General features: G+C 54.3%; 5 protein-coding genes across 5 annotated transcripts in view; 3 read left to right on the top strand and 2 right to left on the bottom strand.

Annotated features, from left to right (window-relative positions):
* Positions 1 to 22: 22 nt before the first annotated feature.
* Positions 23 to 11,897, top strand: MONBRDRAFT_25232 (uncharacterized protein; the record flags this gene model as incomplete). Its single annotated transcript, XM_001745637.1, has 40 exons — positions 23 to 151; positions 271 to 384; positions 492 to 619; positions 727 to 859; positions 964 to 1,041; positions 1,215 to 1,292; positions 1,446 to 1,577; positions 1,743 to 1,841; positions 1,936 to 2,172; positions 2,287 to 2,502; positions 2,638 to 2,744; positions 2,804 to 2,935; positions 3,056 to 3,160; positions 3,256 to 3,471; positions 3,577 to 3,672; positions 3,825 to 3,886; positions 3,981 to 4,054; positions 4,150 to 4,308; positions 4,438 to 4,542; positions 4,645 to 4,696; positions 4,781 to 4,892; positions 4,997 to 5,141; positions 5,242 to 5,355; positions 5,464 to 5,501; positions 5,636 to 5,757; positions 5,954 to 6,147; positions 6,274 to 6,480; positions 6,572 to 6,799; positions 7,105 to 7,308; positions 7,517 to 7,588; positions 7,722 to 8,735; positions 8,840 to 8,997; positions 9,117 to 9,206; positions 9,397 to 9,470; positions 9,601 to 9,791; positions 9,937 to 10,228; positions 10,370 to 10,585; positions 10,719 to 10,892; positions 11,078 to 11,580; positions 11,709 to 11,897. The coding sequence occupies 40 exons, from the start codon at positions 23 to 25 to the stop codon at positions 11,895 to 11,897; spliced, it is 6,789 nt and encodes a 2,262-aa protein (XP_001745689.1).
* Positions 11,898 to 12,346: 449 nt separating this feature from the next.
* Positions 12,347 to 14,366, top strand: MONBRDRAFT_36980 (uncharacterized protein; the record flags this gene model as incomplete). Its single annotated transcript, XM_001745636.1, has 3 exons — positions 12,347 to 12,502; positions 12,652 to 12,887; positions 13,078 to 14,366. 3 exons carry the CDS (start codon positions 12,347 to 12,349, stop codon positions 14,333 to 14,335), a joined length of 1,650 nt encoding a protein of 549 aa, XP_001745688.1. The 3' UTR covers positions 14,336 to 14,366.
* A 352-nt stretch (positions 14,367 to 14,718) lies between these two features.
* Positions 14,719 to 18,112, bottom strand: Cdk2 (uncharacterized protein; the record flags this gene model as incomplete). The annotated part of the gene is made up of 15 exons (XM_001745493.1): positions 17,941 to 18,112; positions 17,452 to 17,599; positions 17,303 to 17,357; positions 17,119 to 17,185; positions 16,962 to 17,027; positions 16,802 to 16,880; positions 16,585 to 16,674; positions 16,379 to 16,473; positions 16,142 to 16,255; positions 15,958 to 16,030; positions 15,808 to 15,868; positions 15,483 to 15,654; positions 15,163 to 15,254; positions 14,993 to 15,052; positions 14,719 to 14,902 (listed from the first exon to the last, which is right to left on the bottom strand). The coding sequence occupies exons 2-15, from the start codon at positions 17,465 to 17,467 to the stop codon at positions 14,719 to 14,721; spliced, it is 1,224 nt and encodes a 407-aa protein (XP_001745545.1). The 5' UTR covers positions 17,468 to 17,599; positions 17,941 to 18,112.
* A 771-nt stretch (positions 18,113 to 18,883) lies between these two features.
* On the top strand, positions 18,884 to 22,107 carry MONBRDRAFT_25230 (uncharacterized protein; the record flags this gene model as incomplete). Its single annotated transcript, XM_001745635.1, has 15 exons — positions 18,884 to 18,915; positions 19,167 to 19,211; positions 19,342 to 19,423; positions 19,501 to 19,569; positions 19,720 to 19,753; positions 19,847 to 19,911; positions 20,024 to 20,201; positions 20,292 to 20,419; positions 20,552 to 20,756; positions 21,049 to 21,091; positions 21,180 to 21,257; positions 21,365 to 21,488; positions 21,607 to 21,687; positions 21,812 to 21,886; positions 21,964 to 22,107. The coding sequence occupies 15 exons, from the start codon at positions 18,884 to 18,886 to the stop codon at positions 22,105 to 22,107; spliced, it is 1,383 nt and encodes a 460-aa protein (XP_001745687.1).
* A 481-nt stretch (positions 22,108 to 22,588) lies between these two features.
* MONBRDRAFT_8015 (uncharacterized protein) overlaps positions 22,589 to 25,800 on the bottom strand; it is a gene marked incomplete at both ends in the record, with an annotated part of 6,109 nt that continues 2,897 nt past the window's right edge. The window contains 2 exons of the mRNA XM_001745492.1: positions 22,589 to 22,738; positions 22,841 to 25,693. Of these exons, the coding sequence (XP_001745544.1) occupies positions 22,589 to 22,738; positions 22,841 to 25,693 (3,003 nt within the window). The remainder of the gene's footprint in view (positions 22,739 to 22,840; positions 25,694 to 25,800) is intronic.

Raw genomic sequence — 25,800 nt, 5'->3', positions numbered from 1 at the left:
ACCGCGTCAGTTTCGCTGCGAAATGGCGGCAGCACCCGTGGCCGCCGGGTCACCCATGGAGGTGGCTGCGGACGACGGGTTTCAGCATGAAGATCAGCCTCAGGATACGGCCGTACAGGAAGAGCCGGAGGAATCCGCACCCCAGCCCAAGGTCGGATCTCTTGTGCTGCCCCACTCGCAAAGTCCGCGCATATGATCCTGTCTGCGTGCAGCCTCGCAAACACTCACGCCAAGATCACCATCATCTGGCTTGGGGTGGTGCCGCAATAGCTTCGTGTTGTCATGATTGTCGATAAAACGCATACCCAGGCATTCAAAGACATTATCAGCGATACCGTGGCCAGGTTCAGCGACATGCAGCTCACCTTTGTCGACCTGGGTCCGGTACGTGCGGGTCTTTCTGTCGCCGTGCCATGGCTTCTCAACCGCAATTTTCTGGCCGCTTCGCCCATGCACCACTCATGCTCTTACTGTCTGTGCACCGGATCTAGCTGGACTACGGCAAAAAGGATGAGCGCACCCTTGTGTACAACAACGACATCCTTCTCGCTGACATCAGCAATGACGAGACTCGGGCCAACCTACTGTACTTTATCAACGTTCGCCTTTCACGACCCGGGTAAGACGATGCATTGCTCATGCTGCTCGAGGCAAGCGGTGCGACACAAAGGCGACGCGTGCCAATCATCTTATCTTCTGCGTTGTGGCATGGCTGGTGACACAAAGTGCCAATGTCGCCACCCTCTGTGATGTCAAGCACGGCGCCTACATCAAGACCTTGGCAAAGAAGCAAGAGCACATGGTCATTGAGTACCACCCAAAAGACATTGCGACCTCCGAGAGCCAGGCGGCACGAAAGGTAAACTCATCTTCATAGCACACAATGCAGGTACAATGTGGTTGTGCACCCTCTGTGCCCTCTCACCTTTGTGCTGGACGACATGTGACCTTGTTATGGCGTAGCTCTCCGACGTGTTATACCGTTATTTGCAAAGCTGCTCCGCCCAGAGCCCCGACGATATCCAGCGCCTATTCCTGCACGTATGTATAATCCCCGTCTCATTTTGCTCTCATCCCATGCCCCCCCCCCTTCTTTTAATTTTTCCGTCGAATGAAACATGAACATAACAACACGACAAAAGTATCAAATTCGCAAAGTGAACGTGCACGATGGCCTGCTCTCCGTTTTGTGCGTGGCGGAAATTTGCCGATAGCGCGTCCAAGAGCTGGGTCAGGTGGATGCCACCTATTATCAAGACAAACTCGATAGGTTATGTACCGAGTTTGATGAAGTTGGTCCACTATGTACCGCCTCAGCCCTGCCCACCTTTCTGCCGTGCTGATGGCAGATGCGCGCCTGCCCCGCCGCTTTCTTTTGCATCGCCCTTACGTTTGGCCTTCTTCTTGGCACTCGGGGTTCGTGGTATTCCGAACCATACCACTAGAATGAAGAGTTGATGGAGGCCAACATCCTCCACGCGCTCACCTTGGCCTTGCGCGACGCCAAGCGCTACGACAAGATCATCGAGCTCTTTGACGCCAAGGAGAAGGCACTCGGCTTGAAGGTTCCCAAAGCGGTACGCGCAAGCGTCTGACGCGCCTCTGTCTACCATGCGCGCCTCTGTCTACCATGTTCTCCTTTGCCTCGGTTTTTGGCTTTTGTGCTTCGTGCTCTTACTGCTCATCTCGCCTCTGGAATGCCTTCTCTGACCTGCATGTGAACTTGTCGTGCGCAATTCTAGAGCATGATTGTGACAGAACTGCAAACCCTTTATGCAACTGCGCACATTCGCAAGCCAGAGCCCGATCTGGAAAAGGCCCGTGATGTCATGGAAGAACTGGTACGCTCGCTGTAGAATCCACTGCGTCGAGGCGAGCGCACCGGGCTGGCGCGGTCGAACCTGGATGACGTTTGATCATGTCCTTGGTTGGCAGGTTCTGGTGGGCGAAGAAGAGCGCACGTGTGACGTCATTAGCATGATGGGCCGCATCTATAAAGACATGTACAGCCGCGACCAAGGCGATGAGGAAGCTGCCCGCAAGGCCCTAGATCTAGCTATCAAGTGGTATGGCAAGGCCTATCAGCTCGACAAGAGTGCATATCCCGCCATCAATCTGGCCTCGCTCTTGTACATTAGTGGCAAGCGTGTGCATCGCGACGAGCAGCTCAAGGTCAGGCCAATGGCTGTCCTTGTTCAAAGACTCCCCTTTTGTTTACGCGCATGACTTTTGCTGCTCTTGATGCCGTCATTTCGCCTCATGTTTTGCCTCCTGTGACACGCACAGGAGCTTTGTGATCAATTGAGCATTCTCATGGGGAGCAAGGTAGGCCCTTCGTCAGGCTTGTTCCTAGTGATTTTGGCCATGATCCACGTTCTTTTTGACGGTCTAGAATGCCTGCTCATGTTCGGTCCGATCGACTTTGCATCGCAGGGAGACTTGGGTGACATTGCTGATTACTGGGACGTGGCCACCTGGTTTGAGCTCAATCTGATCAAAGAGGTACTTCTCGCGCCCACACTCGCGCAAATTTCCTTGACGCCGTTGTCTAGCCTGATTGATCACTCGCCAAGCTCATGCATTTGTGCTACGCTACACGCCATCTCGCCGTATCTTGCTGTTGGGCTCTTTCCAAAGGCGTTTCATAACTGCATGCGCGCGGCTGTCCACATGTTCAAGCTGGCCCCACCTTCCTTTGCCCTTCAATCTACGCTGGCCAATTGCAAGTTGATCCAAAGCAGTCGGTCCGTAGTCTCCAGAATCACTTTTTAATGCGCCCGCACCTCTGCATACCGGCCCACAGATGCAAGTTTGCCTCCTCAGCTGCCTCACGGCTCGACTTTGGGATTTGTTGTTTGTCGGGCGGGCGCGATGATTTCGCAGCGACGATGAACAGATCAACCTACCTCGTCGAAGAGCGCAAACGCAGTTTCAGGTGAGCATGCCCCAGACTTGCCCGTGACCTGCTGCGCGAAGCAAGCCGCTAGCTCATTTGAAATCCGTCTCAGCGTGGTTATGAGGCATGGACCAAATTTTTTGGTGCAGCGGCGCAAAGCTCCTCTCACGATGGCGGTGTCAAGTCGATCTCTGAAAAGCGTGCCATGCACGTCGTTTTTATTCATGGCAAGGTCACGGATGAACAGCAGTATCAGATCTGCGAGTAAGTCTGATTGTGACATATTTTTGTTGGGAGATCAAGTTCAGGGTCGTTTCGCGTGAGTCCCCCGCTCCATCTGACATCTGATGTTTGTGCAGGCTGAACCTCAAGGAGAACGATGAAGGCACTCTTGAAAAAATACTCTTGTCAAACCAAACCATTGTTGAGAAAGATGATCATACCATCGAATCGGCCACCTTTGCCAATGGGGAAACCATCATGGATGTCAAGGACGTGCTACAGGACCACATTGACGTCTTGCAGCTTCAACGGGTGACGCGTAATGAGCACCTTAAATATGCTTCACTGCACATGTAGGCCGTTCCTTGTCCGGTTGCCGGGGGTGTAGCTGACACTGTGTGGGCTGTTGCGTTAGGCTGTGAGCGCACTTCACGAGTCCTTGCTTATAACTGTGATAGTACTACTCGTTCGTACGAGTATCGCCTGGTCTTTCCGAGCTTGGCATACCGTGACAGCATCTTTGAGCAGCTCGTTCCTTTCACCCCGGAAGAGGCGTAAGGCCATGCCCATCCTGCCCCATTTTCTGCCTTGATTTTATTTTTATTCTTTTCTCCCTGATTTTTTATGGGCGGGTCCATCCTTGTCCCTCTGCCATCTTGTCGACGAGCCTGGCCCATATGCTCACACGGAGTGACATTTTGCACAGTCGAGCGCCTCGTGTTGAGTTTGATATCAAAGAGCCGTGGGACTTTATGTCAAACCGAGACCGTAAGTTGGCTTTGGTAGCTGGTCATTTTAGGAAGGTCCAGACTATATGGTTCTTCAACGTTGGACTCATGTTTTTTTCACCATCGGCCCATAGAAAAGCGCATCATGCTGGGCAAGGGTGGTTATGGCGCAGTGTTCAAAGGCACATTCGGCAAGTTGAAGACCCCGGTACGATAGGCATTGCTCGCACTGCTTTGCGGCGCTGGTCAACGCATCTCGCTCTGCTTGAGCAAACTCGGGGGAATGATTGTGTTGACGACTAGGTGGCAATCAAGGTCATTCCACTCGCGGGCAAGGACATGTTTGATCGCAAAAACCATTTGGAGGAAGCGCGACGTCATCAAACGTGGAGTCATCGCAACATCATCAAATCCCTGGGTTCGGTCGTGAAGACAAACGATCTGCACATTCTCATGGAATACGTGCGTGCCCTGCTGGGCACGGCTAGATTTTTGATGTCTTGCAGCTGATCGCCAGCCCTCATTAACGCTGCGCTTTGATGTTAATTCTTGCCGCACTTTGATGTTAATTCTTGCTCTCGATGGTCCTAGATTCCTGGCGGCTCCCTGCAAGATTTGTGCAGCATGCAGAGCACCCGGCGGTTGCTGCGCATGAACCTGCAGCACGCGCAACGTATAACGCGCCAACTTGTTGAGGTGAGGGGCTCGCACTTTGCAAACCTTTATCCACATTGTTTTCTCCGATTTATTTTATTTTTTATTTTATTTCCCGTGCCTGCTTTTTTCTTGAATAAATAGGGCCTCGATTATTTGCACAAGTCCGATGTGCTGCATCGCGACATCAAGCCTGGTTAGCCCATTCTGGCATAGTATTGCTGGTGTCTCTTTCCACGAGGCGTTGAGGGTTGATGGCTCATTGAGGGTGACTTTGCAGACAACGCCTTGATCAACATGTATAACGGCATGGTGAAACTGATTGATTTTGGCCTATCCGTCTCCCTTGGCGGCGTGCACAGCCGTCATCGAGATGTCACAGGCACTCTTCGGTATGCTTGGTTTATGCTGACGCAGTAGCTTGCTCGCCTGAGCTATTATCCCTTGTCTTTTGCTGACCCTTGGGTTGAATCTCTGCACTATCACATATCATTAGTTACATGGCGCCCGAGCGCATCAACAGCATGCGCGGCTACAACAAGTCGGCAGACATTTGGAGCATTGGCTGTACCGTGCTGCAGCTGCAGACCGGTGCCATGCCCTATGCCGAAGTCGGACAAAACGGCTTGTTTGTCTTGAGGGTACGTCAACCAAATTGACTACCGCATCGCCGGAAGCTCGGGGAAGGGGTGCGTACCCGAGCATATCCAAGCATTGACGACACTCTGCGTGGCTCTGTAGATGAAAAGTGAGAATCAGGTGCCGACGATTCCGGCAGATACTCCAGAGTTGTTGAAAAACTTTGTCTGCTGCTGCCTCAAGGTCAATCCTGATGAGCGCCTTTCGACCACGGAGGTTTGTCCTCGCGTCCTCCCTTGGCATACGGACAGCCCCGCCGCAAGCCCTGCCATCATATCAGTCATGTTTTCCACCAAGTGCTGATGATCCTGATGCGTTGCGTAGCTGCTCGAGGACCCCTTCATCAGGGATCATCATCTGCCGTAAGTACTGTTCTGCAACCTGTCCCGGGCACAAATAGGCCTTCAGATGTGTCCACCAATGACTTGACGCTCTGCGACGATGCTGGTTGTTATTGCACAACACGTGTGCATGCGCTCATGGCTCTCATGTGCAGACCAGAGCTGATGGCAGATGATCCGACGACTCGAAAGACACAGCTTCGGGCAATGCATGAGCTGTTGCACAAGTGCATCGAGGATCGCCAAAGCGGGTTGCTGCAGACCTGGCTCACCACGAGTGCGTAGACGCCTGCGGGTGCACTTGTGGCTTGCTGTGCTGGTCGCCCGTCTTCTTCGCCTCGTCTTTTTCTTTCAACTTTTTCTTTCAAGATGTCATCCACATCTCCATCCACATCTCCATTTTCATCCACATGCACATGCACATGCTCTTGCCACATGTCGTTTTTGGGTCTCAATGGTGTGCGGGGCCTTAGTGACGCAAAAGACGGGCATCACGGAAGCAGGCAGCGTCCGTCCGCTGACGCAGGACTGCGGCAAGCGCCTGCTCGAGGCACTGCGAGAGCATCAACTGAGAAACGACCACCTGCACACCAAGCGTAAACTCGCACTTTCGCCCGAAACAGAGGATCTGGACCTGATTCAGGCGTCTGTGCCCGTGTTGAAGGAGGTATGACGTTTGCCGTGGTAGCGATCTCTGGATGATCCTCTGTTTTTTTTTTTTTTTTTCCTTCCAGCGTTTCCGGCAGCAGGAAGTTTGTGTGTATCACCAAGGTGTTTGTGTCGCACGCTGCAGACCATTTTGAATGAGTTGGTGGATTATTTGGTGGAGAACAAGAAGGTGGATTTTGCACCTCACTCGTTCATGCTCATTGAGCATGACCTGGATGAGACTCTGGAGACATTGGAGCAGATTATAGCGCAGCAGTCGGCCAACACCAGCTCACAAGAGGAAGGCTCTGTTCCAGCCGGACCCTCACGCCGACTAGTTGCGGCTACCACGGTATGTCAGTTTGGCTCGAGACCTAAATCGCATCCAGCGGCGATTTGGTCCGTGGCAGGACATCACACAGCTACCTTGTTGCAAATTTTAGGTTCCAAGCGCCAGCGCAGCCCCCCGGCCCAAGCTTACAAAGCTGATGTCGGTGGACGACACGTTCACCAAAACTCGAGCACCACCCTTACACAGGGGGGCCTACTCATCACTTCAGCAGCTCCTGAACGAGGCGCACTGCCAAGCTTTTGCTTCCCGCTTTGCGGAGGAGGACGTTGACTTGACCGTGGTCCTAACACTGGTGGACAAGGACGATCTCCAGCTACTGGTGCCCAAGCTAGGCCCCCGTCTCCGTCTTTGGGCTTTGATTGTGGCTCATCGCCAAAGCAGCCAGTCTCCACAATCATAGTCCCCCACCCATAACAGACCAAAAAAATCAAAGCTCGCTACCAATTGTGCTTGATCTCAAATTGTCAGCAGGTCTCGAGCGCCCTTGGACTCACCTCTTGTTGTACACGTAGTTGCCGCTTGTCTTGTTGTGGTTATTGCGGGTGGTAAGCGGTGTTGGCTTGGATTTACATGGATGTTTTTGAAGTAAAATTGGTCATTTAAGCAGCTGTGAAAACTGAATAGCAACAAGGTAAACAACAAGCGAAAACGAGAGAGAGAGAGAGAGAGAGAGAGAGAGAGAGAGAGAGAGAGAGAGAGAGAGAGAGAGAGAGAGAGAGAGAGAGAGACAGCGCGCGCGAGAAATTGGGATCATCATCAAGCGTCAAACGGCAGCGCCTCTGCTCCGTCCACCAGGGGCGCAGCTGGGAAAGAGCATGGTCTCAAAGGGTACGGGTTGAGAAAGTGAAGGGCGAGCTCTTTTGTCTCGCTAGTGATCGTCTCTAGGACGAGCCAATGCGAATGTTGTCGATCTTCTTCTCAATGTGTGCTCCTGATTCGGCTCCACAACAGGCATTGCCGGCCCCTAGGCTGGATTGTCCTTGATCTGCGCAGCTCTTGTGCGTGTGTGTGTGCGTGTGTGTTTGTGTGTACACAGGCGGTTGTTCTGGGTCCATTCCTCGCATACGTCATGGCTGCCCAACGACAAGCGCTCACTGAGCGTTTGAAAGTAAGTCCTGGTTGTATCATGGAGGCCAAAGGCAGGTCGCTGCTTTTTTTTTATTTTTATTATTTGGGCGGGGGCGGTGGAGGGGCTGGCCTCATTGTCAAGCATGGTCCGATGCCTTTCCTTGCCTTCACAGGTCTTTGCCGAGGAGCATCCTGATGGCGTGACCATGGACGCTATATTGCGGTCGGTACCTTTACCCGAGGAAGGTAACCCCAAGTTGATTGGCGCCAAACTGATTCCCCTGATTAAGCGACATATGCGGCAATTGGAAGGGACCAATTTGTTTACGTGGAAACAGACGCTTGCCGAGCGCAAATCCACAGCGTCCATGAACCCACCTCCACCCCCGCCTGCGGAGGCACCGGCATCGGGGGCAAGTGAGTCCAGTCTACCTGACTCTGATGTGGCCAAGCCTGCCATTCCCTCCGCTGCCCCACCCGCCCCGCCTTCCGCACCAGCCGCGGAGGTTGCCTCGGGCGTCCGCCCCACTCAGGCGTCATCTGATGGTCCCACTTCAATGCATGCGGTTCCCGAATCGAATGCCAGTGCAACCCTTCAAGCCAGTAGTTCAACACCTGTTCCGGAGCCTGTTGGTCCTGCTGTGGTGCCCGTGAGGCCTCCACAACACGCCCCGCCTGGCCCTCCCCAGTCGCCAAAGTATGCACCGCCCGAGCCCCCACAATCGCCAAAGCATGCACCGCCCAAGCCCCCGCAGTCGCCAAAGCATGCGCCGCCCGAGCCCCCGCAATCGCCAAAGCATGCACCGCCCGAGCCCCCGCAATCGCCAAAGCATGCGCCGCCCGAGCCCCCGCAATCGCCAAAGCATGCGCCGCCCGAGCCTCCCCAGTCGCCAAAGCACGCCCCGCCTGGCCCCCCCCAGTCGCCAAAGCATGCACCGCCCGAGCCCCCGCAATCGCCAAAGCACGCACCACCTAAACCCCCCCAGTCGCCAAAGCATGCGCCGCCCAAGCCCCCACAGTCGCCGGTGCTCCCGCCTTCAGAGGCAGCCAGCGATGCGGCCTCCGAGCTCAGCGATAGTCTTCCCGAGCTCAACGAGAGCCGGCCCCGTAGTGGTGCCATGGCCACATCACGGCCGGCGGCCCAGTCTGCCAATCCCGAAAAGGTGGAGCTCTTGTCTGCCCTCGAGGTTTGTTGAGCTATGGAAAGGCATTCAGCAGTCGCTGTTCTTGTTCTCAGTTCTTGATCATGTCAGTGGCACCCACACGCTTCAACTCATGCAGCTTGGTGCAGCGTGTTGCCAACGAACATCCCAAAGGTATCACCCTCAGCGCCATTCTAAACAAAGTTGGCGAGCAGAGCCATCACGACAAGATGGCTCTAGGGCGTCTACTCACGCCCTTGATTCAGACTCACATGGAATCAACTGATGGTGGCCAAACCTTTTGCTGGTGCGTAAGGTGACATTGCTGGCGTCCGAGAGCCGTACCTCAATGCTGGTCAATGATGACCCGTCGCCCTTGTTCATCGCGACCTTGTTCATCGCGGCCTTGTTATCGCGGCATCATAGGCGCGCTGGGGCCTCGGCTGCCGCCGGCAGCCCCGATCAAGATGAATCTGCCGCTGATGTGACCATAGTTGCCCCCTCCACGAGCACCGCGTAAGCTTCTTTGCCTCCGCTCGTGCCCATCTCTCCCCGTAGTGTTAACGTCCTCTTGTTTTGCACCACTCACTTGACTTGGCCACCGATTTGCGTGTGACTTTTCATGCTGTTGTTTGTTTGTCTGTGTGTTGCATCAACTGCGACCATGTCCATGCAACACGCAACGTTTGTGAACGTGAATGGGCAGAGTGGAGCCACCGACCATGGGCCATGATCCTGATGCTAGCTTTGTCAGCGTCGCTTCCACTTATGATTGGCGCCGTAAGTCTGCCATATCCTGGGCTGCGGGAGCCGCGCCGCCTCGCCTTTTCCATTCAGTCTGACATTCTTTTCAGCTCATCCTTGCTGTGTTTGGTGGCTTTCATCTGTACCATCCCTGCACACGACAAAGGTATACGACATCATCATCGAGCTCGTCGCCAGTTGTATTTTGATCAGGAGCAGCGTGAAGCGTTGCGCCAAAAGGCGCTTGAGCAACGCGATGTCACGGGTGCCGCAGTTCGACGGGGCAGTAATTTTCTCTCAGTTTCTCAGATCCAAGGTGGCCCTCCGGGCGATGATGAGCGTTTGCCGCTGCCCACGGTCAGTCAACACACGCCGTGATTATCAGGAGCAAGGTGGTGCTTTCTGGCTGAATGGACCGGCTATGGGCCGTGTTTCTCGCACTTGCTGACCGGTTTGCTGTCTGGCCTGGTATCTTGTCTTGGGTGCGTGGGGCCATTTGCAGCCACAATATGAGCTGACCTTTCTGCGTGCCGTCATGAGAGGCTGGATTGAGTCGGTGCAAGATGCCATCAAAGAGCATCCCGATCTCCTGCTGGCCAAGTCTTCCCACAATGGGTACACAGCCCTGCACTGGGCCGTGGTGAAGAACCTCCCACAGTTGGTGGTCATCTTCGTGCAATATCCTGAGCAATGGGTTCAGCTCGTGCAAGCTCGCAGCTTTGGCGGCTACACCCCGTATCAGCTCGCCTTGGCGCGCAACCGTGCTGAGATGGCGGATCACCTCTTGCAAATTGGTACGGCCACTTGTGGGATTGAGTTCGGGTCGTCACTTGCACGTCGGACCATAGCAATAGCACTTTCTGCTGGACCGCTGCCTTTTCATGCCAGTGCTAAATCAGCACCTCCATACTTACTCAATCCGTGCTTGCATGTAGCCTCATCTGCTGCATCCACCAAGTCATTGCACATCGAGAAGGCACCTCGCAGCTTGGCCTTGGACGACAGCACGGGGAGCGACCTTTTGCCTCGACTCGGCAGGCGCGAGCATCGATACTCCTTTGCACAGGTTTCCACGACGGACGAGCCCTCGCAGCAGACTATCGATGGCAATGCCGACACTGTTCGTGGGCGGGCCACAAGCGTCCTCTCTCGTACGTTTTTCTTGTAGCTCTTCGCTTGGCCTTGCCTTTGCTCACGCACCTGTGCCAAGATCGTGAACGTTTGGGTGATGCGAGTACATGTTGACAATGGGGTGGCAACCGGATGCGTCGGTTGGCGTCGTAGGTGTACGAGCAAGCACGCGCAACTTTTTCAAGCGTGACAAGCCGAGTCGTCGCAAACAAGATGGCGGCCCACCGGACAATACCGGCGCACGTACTTCATTTTCCAACCCACATCAAGAAACACCGCGTCAACGTGCCGTGACCATGGACACACCTTTGTTGGAACGTCAGCGTGGTATGGGCTTGGTGCATGGCTTGCTTTGTACGGCCCGTGCCCTGGCCCTCCTGCCGTACGCCACTCACACGTGCTGATGGATCCGCCAACACTAAGGTGCATTGACATCCCCGCAAAACGAGTTGATGCACATTCGTGGCATTCGTACTGCACGGGTTGGTTGCGCGTGGCTCTTCTGTTCGTAGCGATGGCGGAGCGGAAGACGCCAAACTTGACTCACCAAAAATATCACTGTTTTGACTCCCACAATTGGCAGCAAGAGAGCTCGATGCGTTTACGCACGCGATCACAAGATAAAATCGTGCTGGAACCCGCGGAGGTCATACCCTTGGCGCCAGCCAACGGCGACGACGCTGCATTTGTCGGTCCCGACGGAACCGAGTCAAACACAGATGAGCATCAGATTTCCCACACTCGCGAGGCAGCAGAGACGGACGCGCCCACAGAGAGTGTGGTCGATGACGGTGATGTCAGCATGGGCAGCAGCATTGGTAGCAGCATCGATCACGGTCAAGCGCCTTCCCCTGCCAAGGCGGGGGCGCCTGCGCCGCGCATGACGCTGGATGATCACAATGACTTTCGTCGAGGCGATAGCAACTCCTCAGGCGCCAGCCCTGGGTCCTCATCTGGTGCTTCGGGTCGTGGCCAATCCAAGCTCTCCAATGTCCAGACTTCTGGCAGCTCTTCGGTGCGTTTCCTCGCGGTGGCCCGCTCATCCATCATGAAAGAAAGAGAGGGAGCCGCCTGGTCTCTTTACGCCGCGTCATTCACTTTGGCGCGATGCTGCTTTTGCTGGGCTCATTTGGATCATCACAGTCATTGCGTCGTTCCGACTCGAATCGTCGTCGCCTGCCCAAGCGTACGACCAAGACCTCGCGCCTCACGCTCAACCTGGAGGGCGTGTCCGATGAGACGGATGTAGACCGCCTTGCAGGACCCAATTCTCACAGCAAAGCCAAAGCCGCGCTAGAGGGCTCGCATGCCGACTTTGGTTCAGCCTCGTAATCTTTTTTTCCTATGATGATGCCGTCTGTTGCTGTGCTCCCTCGGGCTCCTTGGCCTTGGCCCTTCCACAAATATCATTGCGATGCTTGTTAAACCTTCCTTCCATGGTAGTACCCGCTCCTGTTGTCCATACGAGTGCTCCGCTCCTGTTATCAACCATCCGAACCCAATCATGGGCAGCGAAGGCAGTGAAAGGTCTTGTCTGGCGGGTGTGAGCGTCAATAGCTTTGCGGGGAAAAACCATGGTGGTAACATACAAATCTTTCCACCAGCTTAATTGGCTACTTCCTGACCCCCATAACGGTCGGTTGGTCATGTGGCTTTGGCTATTGTTATCAAGCTATTTTTTTAAGTTCAATTCATTCAGACTTTCACGTGGACCCAACTCACCGTTGTTTTTTATCTCTCGTTGTTGTTGTTGTTGTTGTATTTAAAATTTTCTCTTAACGATGATGCAGAGGAGACTGGCACTGACACTGGCACTGGCCCGACGGTGCTCTGTTGGTACCGGGGTACAGCAGTGTGCCCGCTGTTTGGCCACTGATTCAGACCCCGCTCCCGCTTCCGCTCCCGCTCCTGCCCCGTCGGGCTCCGTCGACTATCAGGTGCGGATTTTTTTCCGGTAGTGGCATTTTCTGCCACATTATCCAACGCTGGGTCTGGGGTTGCCGCTTGCCCGCTTCTCGGCCCTGCATCCGATCACCCTCGCCGTTGCCACCACTGTCGCCATGGCTGCCCTTGGATGCCACTCTAGTTGCCCGCCGCCTCGTGGTCGGTGCACGATCTCGTCCAGCGGGCGCGAGACAGCCCCGACAGCAGCTGGTCCGACGCCGACGTCCTACGCTTGGCCCGGCTGAGCGCTCTCCACGTGAACCAAGCCGACTTGCCCACCTTTAAGGCAAATCTGCAACAAATCGACGCCTTTGTGGCTCAAGTTCAAGACGCTCCCATCGACGATACTGTTGAGCCACTGGTCGTCTTGGCGTCACGGTGCGTGTCATCTCAAACCAAGGAGGCGACTCGACCAGCTGAACCAGAATATTCAGAGGCAGCGTTGCCTCATGATCTGCGCTATCATTCTTTGAATGCAGCGTTGCCTCATGATCTGCGCTATCATTCTTTGAATAGAACGACTGAACTTCGTTCCGATGAACCAGCACCCACGTTGAGTGCGGAGCAGCTGCCTCGTCTTGAACATGGTTTCTTTCACTCGCCACGCGAAGCTTCTTTTCGCATCAACGATGCGACTGACGGAGCAGCCGATGACGCGCCGGCCGGTTAACCAGCGCATCTTCATCGTACCTCGACGCCTGCAACACCAGCGTCCCGACGTGAGCAACAAGCAACACCGAGTTTTGAAGCAGCTTCGTGCTGCACAAAATAGCAAGGACGCAGCCATCATTGAGAGCTTTTCCGTATTGACAACTGCATTGGAGCATGGGTTTGTGCCCACTCTCGTCTGCACCACACCACCACGACAAGCATCTATCGCTGCCCTCTTGGCCAAACACAACGTTTCAACCCACATTTGGACAGTGGACGAGTCTATTTTGCGTCAGCTCATGCTGCAGCCTCGCTTTGAGCCCCTGATTGCTACTGGTATGTTCAAGTGCCGGCTGGAGTTTTGGTCGTGTTTTGTTGCTCGCTGTCATTGTCCCATGGTTTTGCATACCGGAGTGCTCTGCCGCCTCGAAAAAAACACCACGGCTGGCATGGAGTACTTCAAGAGCTCTCGTATGCGCATATTGAGTCTGTGTGATTGTATGCTGTCCAATCCCGACCAAAGACCTCCCATGTCGTGGATTGTAGTACCCAAGTCTAGTCATACATTTCGTTTCTTCACATCACCTTTGGAAGTGATGCGTGCTCCCATGAATGTGTGTGCTCACGTCGCTTGCCATGGCCTTTTTGGTTACGTAGGCACCGCGTCATTGACACCCGCCCCTGCCGATTGGCGTCGACTCGTCGTCGTTGCTGCCCAAGATCCCCACAATGTGGGCTCAATAGTCCGCACAGCGCTGGCCTTTGGTGCAGATGCAATCTGTGTCTGGGACGGAGCGGCTCAGCCCTTGACGGCTGCAACAATCAAAGCCAGTGCTGGCCACGTTTTTGCGGGACGCTTCTTGTCTCCGACAGAGGTCCTAAGGGCCGCGCGATCGACGGCAAGCGAAGTTGCACCAAGCACCTTATGGACGGCTGCAGAGGCACATGCGCCATCATCGTGGTCACATCGGCAACTTGAGGATGTGGCTTGGCCGCATCGTCGCGTGCTGGTTCTGGGTCATGAAACTCGGGGTGTGCCGCGAGATCTGCAGCCATTTTGCCAGCCTGTGCACATTGCTATCCATCCAGGTGTAGAGAGTCTGAGTGTTGCAGCCGCGGCTGCGATCCTTTGCGACAGGGTGTTCGCATTTGAATGCGCGAAGCAAAGCCACTGAGTGGCCACAGCTTCAATTGAACGTGAAATCGAATTTTTTTGAATATTAAGTCCTGACAGTGGTATGACCCAGCTGAGTGAATGAATAATCATTGATATGTCCTGTGTGCATGTGTGAGGTGAGGTACGCATGTGTGAGGGCAAATGAGCACCTTGTGTGCCATCAGGACATCAGCGGTTGCCAGGAAAAGAAAGATTGTAACTACCAAGATCGATTTGAGTTGATTGATTCAGGAAAAAAGGCTATCACATTGAAACTCAGGGAAAAACGAAAACCAAAACATTTTCAGAAAACGGAGTTGATGAGGATGAGCAAGACTCCTCCCATGTCACGCAGGTGTCATGGCCAGACTGCTGATAGCCGGTTTGCAGGGGTCAGACAAACTAAAATTGCAACGAGGCTCGTCGGCTAGTTTCGAAACGCCGACGCTCAGCCATGCGCAGGGCTGGTTCCATGTGGTACTTGACCTGCGGTGCCTGGAAAATGCTCTTGTCGTTGGTCAGCTGCTTAATATAGGGGCCGAGGGAATTAAAGTACGGGTGCTGCATTGCCTTGACGGCGGACACGCTATCCCACCGACGAACCATGACGGTGAGTACAAAACAGACTGTGGGGGGGGGGGGGTGCTCAAACTGTGTCGTGACGTTCCAAACTCACCGGCCGTGCGGATCCAGCTTAAGGAGTGACTTCAAGAGTGCACCACCTTGCTTGTCCAGACTGCTCACCACAAAACCACAAAGCACGCAGCACACATCGGTGTGGTCAAGGGAGATCCAAGGCAAATAAGTTGTTAAAGCGCCCGTTTGCAATGCAAACTCGGGTCGTACCGGGGAAGAATGGCATTGACGGGTTGTGGGGAATATGCCCCCAGCTCATTGGACTTGGCTTCTGGCAAGGCCATGACACCGGGCCAGGTGCTCTGCGATTAAAAACAGTTGCGTTAGAAATTCTGCTGCAAGACTGTAGGTAGATCGGATAAAGCAAAGCAAGACATGTGTGTGTGTGTGTGTGTGTGTGTGTGTGTGTGGTGAGTTGGGAGGCGAGGAACAAACGAAAAAACAACAACAATCACGACACAAAGCAAGGCAGACCAGAGAAGGCCAGGACAGACGAGCGAATGTAACAACGGGCAGACATGGGCACAAACCTCCGAGGGCGAGCCGAGGGTTTTAAAAATGAGCTCAAGTTGATCAGCGTTGGTGGCCCCAGGGAACATGGGGCGACCGCTGATCATCTCGCCAAAGATGCAACCGACTCCCCACATGTCAATATCACCCGAGTAATCCACCGAGCCCAACAAGACATCTGGCGGGCGGTACCTGTGCGGACAAGAAGATGCGGTGATGAAACAAGTTGCGATAGTCCGAAGAAGCGGAGGAAGCCCCAAAAAGGACAGCAAAAGCACATGGTGCATTTAACGGCAATAATCATCTCGACAACGGTTTGAGCTTGTCCGTGGGGCCTGAACCTACCAAAGGGTCACAACTTCATTGCTATAGGTCTTGATGGGAACTGACTTGGCACGAGCCAACCCTAAGATTTGCATGTGCGTTGCCCTCCAGCGTGAGAGCCCGGCACCTTTCAGCTGGCCAGGTGGTGTGTGCGAGCTTGGCTCTACGCACCGAAATCTGCCAGCTTGAGCTCTCCAGCATGGTTGATCAACAGGTTTTGGGGCTTGAGATCACGATGCAGCACCTGCAAATGCATCATGCCAGCAGAGCCAACAAGTGACTTTTGACGCTGCTTGCATACCGCGTGTCAAGATGTGGCTCATCCATCTGAAATTCTGGTGCTTGATAAACACACCTTTCTTGAATGGCAAAAACCGACACCACGCAGAAGTTGAAAGAGAAAGAGTTTGGCGTTGCGCAAGTCAATGTAGCTGTTGCAGTCATCCATGTAGGCTTTCAGATCCTTACTCTGTCGGATCCCAGACCAGATCAGACAGATTAGGGAAAAAGCGGCTGGGTCCGGACATCCATGGGTGGGAACCGAATGATAGGTAACAAAGAACGACCCGCGGGTACACCCCAGGCAACGCACAAGGAATTCAAAGACCATAATAAGATTGTCCTTGGTGTGAATCACGTCGTGAAGGGTTACGATGTTGGCATGCTTGAGGCCCTTGAGCAGCGAAACTATCGGAACAAGCAGGGCCATGAGCCAAGCTCTGAGCGTTTCATCGCTGCCCTTGTGCTCGTCTATGGTGGTGGCCCGGCCTGAACGAAAGCAACTCGGGTGCCACAAACCTTCGCGAATACCCGTGCAAGGCGCGCCCTCCTCATGTTCGAGGCGAATTTCCTTCAAGGCCACGATTTTGCCGTTAATGTGAGAAATGCCTGTGTGATGGCAATAAGCGTTTACCCACCGCCAATGGTGCACAGATCACGCAAAAGTAAGTTTTGAGTTGATCAACACGGATTAATAAGATGGGAAAACGCACGATCCAAAAGGTCTGTGGCCCACCTTTAAAAACGGTGGCATAGGTTCCTTCGCCCAGTTTGTGAAGTTTTTTATAAGTTGCGACCTGACCAAAGGCAGGTTTCTGCAGCGGCATGACACGAGGGTGAGTCGTTTTGACAAGCTTTCAAGACCAAGACAAATTAACAGAGTTAAAGAAACTGACCGCCGTCGGTGGAATGGCGCCTTCAGGCAGGTGGAAATGCCCGGTGGAAGCACGGCGGGATAAAGTCTGCAGACATGTACATGACAATTGCCAATGATCAGTTTGGGAGGTACACGTCGAAGAGCCTGGTGCAAGGAGAACGAATTGCTGAGTGCACCTTGGTTGGCTTTGTGGCAGGCAAATCTCCGACATCGTCATGGGGGGCGCCGCCTGAGCGTGAAAACCTGCAGGCAAAAAGCATGGCAGTAGCCGAGCGTGACCAATGTAGCGAGAGATCTCCACTGAGCTTCAACACAAAACAAGATGGGCGAACAAACAAGCCAACGCGAGGCAGGGCGCACGTTCGCGAGAGTGTCTTCATGAAGCCGCTGCTTCGGCGACCTTGTCTCCTCGAACCTGTCATTGGTCATTTGCATTCAGGTCATGCAGAGTGAGCGATGTTCGAACCGACGGGTGGTAGTGATTTCGCTCTCAAGCATTGGCGACTGACCATCCAAAGTGCTCATGGCGGTGATGCCGTTTGATCAAAATGCCCCACTGCACGAACGACAAAGGTGTTGCTGGTGTCGACGGCAGGGCAGAAGACACACGATTGGAGTTGAGGGAATGTGCGACTGGAATGTGCGACCGAAATGCTCCTGCATTGACCAAGGATGAGCCAGTTCGCAACGTGAGCTGCAAAATCCGGTGGCAAATTTTGAGGGCGAAAAGGAGATGGTCAGAAATCAAAGCCCACGCTTTGTTCACAACAAAGCAGGTCCCTCTCCCCGGGCGAACCGGCGGGGATGAAGGCGATGGCTTGCTCAAAAAGTCGGGGACACACACACACACACACACACACACACACACACACACACACACACACACACACACACACACACACACACACACACACACACACACACACACACACACACACACACACATGGAAGAGAGCGTTTCAGGCGCGTTGACAGCGGGCAAACCGTTGAAAACGCACCAGGGGGAAAGACTGTGCAGTGTCGAGTCTGACAGCTCTTCCTTTAACGCGCACAGCAATTCTACAGCCCGTTATCGACCGCTATCAGCATCGGCGATCGACACCTGGCAGCGCTGCCATCGGCCGTCTCGGCGACCACAGAGAGAGAGAGAGAGAGAGAGAGAGAGAGAGAGAGAGAGAGAGAGAGAGAGAGAGAGAGAGACAAAAGGAACACGAGAGGAAGCAAGTCTCCACGGAGACTAAGCCAAAGTCGTCAGTCTGTTCAGAGACTCAAATGTCTCTCAACTAGTGACCGTTATCACACACACACACACACACACACACAGAGACAAACATTTGACACGAGCGAGCTGTTGGCTGGTCCGAGTCGGTGCTGCTGCGAAAAAAGGGCGGGTGTTTGTGGTGTTTGTGGCGTTGGGTTGAGCTGGGGGGTGTCTTGTGGGACCGGGGTGTAGGGTGTGGTTGGATTGATTGGCATTGAATGCTGCAATGGCGCCCCTGAACGTGCGTCAAACCATTGCCAAGCGCTTCAAGTCGTACGGCCTCTTGATCACACGGTACGCCGCGTGCTGTGCGCCAGCTTCAACTTGATGATCTGAACCAGTCCCTGATCAACTGGCCTCTTTGGGACACCTTTTTTTGCAGTGATGCTCGAGACTTGTTGGAAGATGCATGCAGCAAAATCCTAGGTGACCAGTCTTCGGCATCTACGCAGCTTGACGAGTTTCTCGAGTCGGTCCTGCAAGAGCTCTTCAAGAGCGATGGTGCGCTGATTCTTCCTGGTGCCCCTCGTTCTGCCAGCGTGGTTGCACCACCAAGACCACTCATCACGCCACATTTTCGTTGCCTTTTTTTTTTCTCATATTTACAACTGCTCTTTTTTTGCAACACAGTTGCCTCTGCCACCGTTGAAGCACAGCACATCGAGGTTGCGCTCGAGCGCATGTCGCCTCAGATGGGCACGAACCGGACCCCGTAGGTGCTAACGGCTTTCTAGCCGCCTGTGGTCGTTTTTCTGCTTTGCACTGAGGGTTTCCGGTTATGTCCTGCTCATTCTTGAAACTTGCGTGGCCACCACGCAGAGCCTCTCTCCTTGAAGTTGTGCCGGCCTTTGAGTACGCTTCGTTCTGCTCTTTATTGGCTCGATCGCTCGAAAGCACGTCGTCATTGCTTTCGTTTTGCCATTGTCTTACTCATCTTTATGGCATTGTCGGTGTTCCTCTCAGAGCACCACGCCTCACCTATTACGTGGACAAGAAGCTCTTTCTCCCGTACGTCTTGCCTTTGGTGACGCTTTGTTGAAGGGCAAATGGGTTTGCTTCTCTCTTATCCCCATCAGTGGGTTCGGACGCGTTGAATCCAATCCGTCTCATGGTGCACCTTAATCTCTTTGCTGTTCAGGCGCGATGAGCCAGCAAGCATTGCTGGGACAGCTGATGCTAAAGCGGTGCTGTTTCGCGACCGATATCACCTCATCCGACAGGTATGCGGGATAGTTCGGCTTTTCGCAAATAGCCATTCTCGGACTCGGTTGACCACCACCATCCATCACACGTGTAGCGTCTGCTGCGTCACCCGGTCTTCGCCGAGGGGCTCATCGATGATCAAGGAAATCTCGTCAAGCAAACCGTATGTTATAGCTTGTTTCGTCACGCGAGTTGCTGATCGCCACACACAAGCGTTGCCCATGCCTTCCACAAATTTGGGCTTGGCCCGCGCGCGTGGCCTTGAATTTTCTTGTCAAGCAGCTCATCTTGGTGTACATCGGTGCCTTTCCAGCTAACACCAATCAACGCACTCATTGCCAAATCAGGTCTGATGCTCGCATCTTCCTTGTCCGTTACTGTCATTCTGATCGAGCCAGCGCGCTGAACTCACGAATGACCACGGCGTGTTTGACTTGCAGGCATGCTCACGGGCCAGCAGCGACAAATTGCGGTTGTGCTCGGCCTCCTGACGCAGATTGACAATGTAAGGCCCCTCCCCTGCCCCCCCCCTGCCCCCCTGCCCTACCAACCTTGTTATTCGTGCTTCTCAATCCACTTTCGCGCTTCACCCCTGGTGCCTCCCTTCTTGGTCACAGGGCAAGCTGGCTCTTGAAGATTTGGACGGTGTCATCAACTTGCACCTTCCTACTCCAGATGAGCTTCGGGCTTTCTACACGCAAACGATGGGCTACAGCGAGGCCGATATTACTCCCGAGGTCCTCAACATTTTTCACGAAGGCCTCTACACTGACAACTGTATTGTCGTCGTTCGAGGTCCGTTTCTGACAGGTCCTTCTGATCCCGATGAGTCTCTTGCATGAGTTTCACCATCTCTGTGCCTCGACGCGCCGGTACACGCTTCAGGCTATTTTGAGGATGGCCGCTTTGTGGCGCTTACCATTGGCATGCCCCCCGCGGAAGCTCGAGCGGACACCCTGGCTGCTTTCCCCGGCCTCAACTTTTTTGGTGGCAGCTACAATCACCGCGATCGCGTACGTTCTGGGCCAACTATTTGTGAAACTTGCTCCTCAAATTTTAATGTTTTCCTTTTCTAGTTTGTTTGCTGGTGATGATGCACGCTTCGCATTCTTTGTTCATCGCGAGCCATATGATTGACTTTGTAGGCGAGCCTGCTGCGGTCAGAGCGCGAGAATGAAGCCATGGTGTGCTTTCTCTCTGATTTCTACCTCGACGATCCAGACGTTTTGCGCAATTTCGACCACATGCTGGCAGGCTTTTCTGCCATCCAGTCCTATCCCACGGCCTTTGTGCTCATGGGCAACTTCTGCAGCGAGCCGCAGCGCAGCGATGTGCACGCGGTCATCCAAGGTTTGTGCCTTGCTGTGCAGAAGGATCGGCGCCTCAACACGGGTCACACATCTCACCTGGCCGGTCCACCTTCATTCCGTCGCTCGCACCCACATCAGACGGCTTCCAATCTCTCATTACGGTTCTTGAAAAGCACCAAGAAGTGCTCCACCGCGCGTGAGTATTCTTTTGACGTGCAACGATCGCCTCCCTCCGCACCCCGACCTCCTTGTCATTTAATGATTGTACTTGCACCGAACTGCCGTGCCTGCCTCACCATGGTCTTCTGCCGACTACAGGAATTTTGTTTTAGTCCCGGGGCCACAAGACCCTGGAGCCGGCAACGTTCTGCCAAGGTGCGTCTTCACTTCAGGAGTCTACATCCTTCATCTGTGCTTCTTGACATTCAGCTGTGGTTCACGCTGTTGGCATGGTCGGCTTTAGACCTCCCTTGCCATCGGCCCTCGTACGCCGTTTCATGACCTTTGTTAAACGAGTGCACAACGCGACCAATCCTTGCCGGTGAGAGCTCGGATCATGTGCGAAGGGACCTGCAATGGTTCTCGACACCGTGTCATTCATTCCTCGGCATGCATCGTTTGTATATTGGCAACTATGGCGTGCATCAGGATACGCTACGGTACACAGGGCATTGTGGTTTTTCGCGACAACATTGTCAACAAAATGCGGCGCAATGTGATGGTCAAGCCTTTTGACAACAACTCGGATGACGAGGACATGTTGCCGCAAATGGTCAGACCCATGGCCTTGGCACAGAAGGCTGTATGGCCACGCCAGCGACTCCTCACTGGTCCATCTCATGCAACGTGTGTTGTGTTTGCAACCCATCGAACCTCGTGGCTTTTCCCAGCTGGCCAAAACTTTGGTAGATCAGGCACACTTGTGCCCCCTCCCGCTTCACGTGCGACCCATTCTGTGGCAGTATGATCAGGTACCTTTTGTTATTTTTTCCATACTTTTTGATTTTTTTCTCATCCTTCAAGCTCAATCTCTTCCTCTAAACCAGCTCTTGCTCTCACGGGTGGCACTTCCAAACCCCTTGGCATCTATTACAGAGTTTGAGCTTGTATCCAGTGCCAGAGTTGGTGGTTTTAGGGGACGACGGCGCGGGCTACGAAACCTTGTATCACGTAAGACATGAGGTTGAGGCCAGCAGTTTTTCTTTGTTCTTTTGAGTGCTCAGTGCTCATGTCTGGTGTCTGTTCAGGGCTGCCGCGTTGTGAATCCCAGTAGTTTTGCCAAAACTCGTTGCTTTGTCACCTATCATCCCGACCGCCTCCATCGCGACGACCCTGATGACCAAGATGAGCCATGCGTTGAGTTTTCGGATTTAGGTGTCATGGGTAACTAGTCCTTCCATGTCGGCGTGTCTCGTGAGGCCAGTCTAATAGGCAGGTTTTCACAGCTACATCGAAGTATGCGAGCGTGCGTGTTCCCGATCGTGTTTTTCCTGATCTTTTGTTCCGTTGCTGATGAAGCCATTTTGAGCTGAAGGCCCGTGATTTTGACAGAGCTTTATCTTTTAGATATCATGTAAATAAATTGACTCGTGCAGTGTCAAACTCGGGGTCAAGAGTGCGCGCATTGCCTCAAGCTCGGCTCGAGGCATCGGCCACATCAACACGAAACACCTCCTCTGTTGATCCATTGGGTGTGTTGAGAAATACGTGAACTCGCGTGCCTGGCACCGCTTCAGGCAGAATTTTGAACACAATGGAAGTCGTCTCTTTGGACGGAACACGAACAACCTACCGAAGGAGGCAGCGAATTCAATTAGCGGTAGGCCGAGTCTCGACCAGGGCAGGGCGAGGTGAAGGGGTAGCGTTGTGGGCCTACAAGCAAATGTCGCGCACCTTGTTTTTGAACTGAAGAAGGTCCGGTCGGTCGGTGTACAAGTGAAAGTCTTTGGCGTGTGAGGTTGTGTTGTCATATGTGATTCGACGCTGAAGTGGCCTGTCGTCTAGGAAAGATACTGCAAATGCCTGCACACGTGCACCAGAGTCAAAGTCAGATGCGAGCCGCCACAACGCTTTTCGGGGTTACAGGACGCGAGGAACGAGGGGGCGAAGGTGGCGAGCGCTTACTTTTGACACGACTGGTGCTCGGATGCGTAGCTGCAGAAGAAACATGTGTAGCAAGGTTCCCTGGTGGTGGTCTCGTAGGGCAAGTAGCACTCGTTCCTGTCGTTCAGTGGCCGTGATTACGACTGGATGCAGCGCCACCTTTAGTTCTGTCACGGCGTTGGCTACCAAGGCAAAGGGCGATGCCGGCTCCACGGACACATCTGCGGGTTGGGAAGAGTGACATGACGCCAAAGCACAGGGTCGGCTTGCACGGAGTATCAAGGTGGCTTGAGACAGCTCGCCGCACGTGATGTCAGCGTGAAAGGTTTCGACCGCCCGTAATTGAATCAGACGCGTCGCGATGGGGCGTACGCAGGCGTCATCTGCGTATAAAAAGACATAGCTATTGATGGTGCACGCGTTCGGCCCCACCGCACGCCGGTAAAAGACCGCAACGTGGTCCCCAATTGGACTGGGTTGCACGTGTACCGAGGCTTCCTCGTCTGCAGATACGACGCAGCAAGGCTCAACTCGCTCACCGGCCAAGGTTGCGGGCAAGGGCCAAGAAAATTGCTTGCGGAACATGCTGTTCTCCTCATGCACAAACGATTCGATATGCACAGCGGTTGGACGTGCAGGGTGCGCAAGCACGGCACACACGGCCACGGGATCTCCGCTATCAAGGCGGCATGCACTTAGTTCAGCCCGAATGGGTTCCCACTCAATGGCTGTCTGTTGCTGATCCGTGGAAAGCATGCCCATGGCCATGGGGTCACGGTACGCGTCCGGACCAAATACGGCAGGGGTTGTCGCCAGGGGTTGTGCGCGTCCTGCTGGATGAAGGTGGTGAAGCCGAAAGCCCACTGGGATTGTGACGCGCTCGTGCGGGTGTAGAAACAGCAATACCCTGCCATTGTTGACCTGCAAGAGGTCCCGTTCCAGCGGAGTACGACTTCCGTAGGCACGCAAGCAAGCCTGCCACTGCCGCGAATCCACCAGGGGAAAGAGCTGCTCGTCTGAGCTGCGCAACTCCACATTGAGTGGCTGTGCCGTAGGATTCGAAACCTCGAATTCAACGTAAGCCAGGCAGCCATACACAGCAGTCAGTTCGACCTCACAGCGAATGGAGTCGCGCAGTAGGCGCTCAATGGCCTCATGTTTGTGCTCTTGCCGTACTGCTTCCAGCGCAGCGAGGTTGTTGGCCAGCCCGGCCGCTGATGTGGGAGCCAAGTGCTCTCCGGCAGCTGGCGCTGGGGCGCCAGGCAAGCGATGACGCTGAAGAACATTGGCTAATTGAAGTCGCTTACGTTGGGCTTCCTGGTCAGAAGAAAGTAGGGCAAGCGCGGCTGGCATATTGGGGTGATTGTCAACCAAGCGTGGTGCCAAAGGCAGACGCGAACCCTCATGGGTCGAAGCCCGAGCAGCCGCGGCTGCAAAGCCGTGGTCTCGCTGTAGGATTGTGGCATCTCGGCCTGGAGTCGGTGCGCGACCAATCGAGGCGATGCGCAGGAACAAAGTGCCTTGCAGTTTTCGCGGGAGGAGCGCGGCAGGGCCACCACGATCTGTTGGGCCCAGAGGTGGGGGGAGACCCACGGCTAAGAGTTGGAGTTCAATCGGTGTCACTGTGCAGCGGCGGCCCTGACGTAGGAAAAAGCGAAGTGGCAGATAGCCTTGGCCGACTAGGGCATGTGAATCTGCATCGAAAACAAGAATGTCCAGGGTTTCGGAGGCCAAAAAGCGTGCCAACTGGACGCGATCCAGGTCAAGCAGGCTTGGTCGTAGCAGGTGGCGACACGCCCACCCGACTTCGGTGGGCACAGCGTGGCCCGTCCGAAGGACACCGCAGCGTCCAAACGCACTGTGGCTGTCATCTGCATGGGTGGATAGGTTGTCATCAATCAGAAGAGCCGGTGACTGAAGCAACGGGGCGCCAGGCCAAGCAAAAGTCACGTAAATCTGGCGGGGGCCTTCCCAGGCTCGTGCTGGGGCACCAGGCAAGCCCGAGGGAGGAAGTCGAGGCGCTTGGTGCTGGTAGGCTACCAAGTGTAGCCGCAAGTCTTCCATAGACAAGGGATCTTGTGACTCGAGACCTTCTTGCAGTGTACCCTTGGATATGGGCAGCGGCCCGTCTGCAAACTGACGGCGCATGTCCTCAAGTGTGGCTGCGTCGACAAGATTTAGTAAAGGCGTCGCCTGCAAATCTGCCAAAACACGACGGGGAAGATTGGGAAAGGGCAAGTCATCTGCAGCGGCTTCAAAGCGCGGCCGTGCCACAGGTTGGCCGGTAGGCAACACGGGTCGCAACTCAGCCACCGAGGCGCTGAGAGCCAGATCCCGACCCTCCAGTGCCGGTACATTCTCGTCAGGATGGCGCAGACGAGGTTTAGTCTGCAATGCTGAGCCTCGGGCTCGCGAGGCAAAGGGGGGCGAAGCAAGGGCTTCGTTCTCCTCATGATCATGTTCATGCAAGATGGGAATGGGTGAAGGATCACGCTCCTCGTCAAGTGTCAAACGAGGAACGGGGCGACCATCTTCCAGATGATGCTCTGCGGATGTTTCAAGCACAGATTCGAGTGGGGCACGTCCACGACTCGAGCGATTGATTGAGTCGCCTGGTCGACGACCCGTGGACTGACTAGCCGCAGACACTGGACGCTGTGGAGTGGCAAAGGGCTTCCGAAACTCGACTTGTTCGGCTTCGTCAACAATTGATTTGAGGCTGTTGGCCAGGGCCTGTTCCTCTGAAAACGGTTGCACTGTGCTTTGCTCCGGATGGGGTGGGGCGTGGGTTTTGGGTGTTCCGGGAGCGGCTGAAGTGGCTGCTTGGGAATTATCGACGACGCTGTGCTGAAGGTGGCGACTAACGGCACGACCCTAAACACATTGACATTGAATGCATAATCAACGGCAGTGCTATAAGATTTGTGCAGAGAGAGAGAGAGAGAGAGAGAGAGAGAGAGAGAGAGAGAGAGAGAGAGAGA

The sequence above is a fragment of the Monosiga brevicollis genome, genomic scaffold, assembly GCF_000002865.3.
Source record: "Monosiga brevicollis MX1 MONBRscaffold_9 genomic scaffold, whole genome shotgun sequence".
Classification (NCBI taxonomy): domain Eukaryota; class Choanoflagellata; order Craspedida; family Salpingoecidae; genus Monosiga; species Monosiga brevicollis.
Note: the sequence above shows the minus strand (reverse complement) of the source record. Positions and strands in the feature narration are given on the sequence as shown.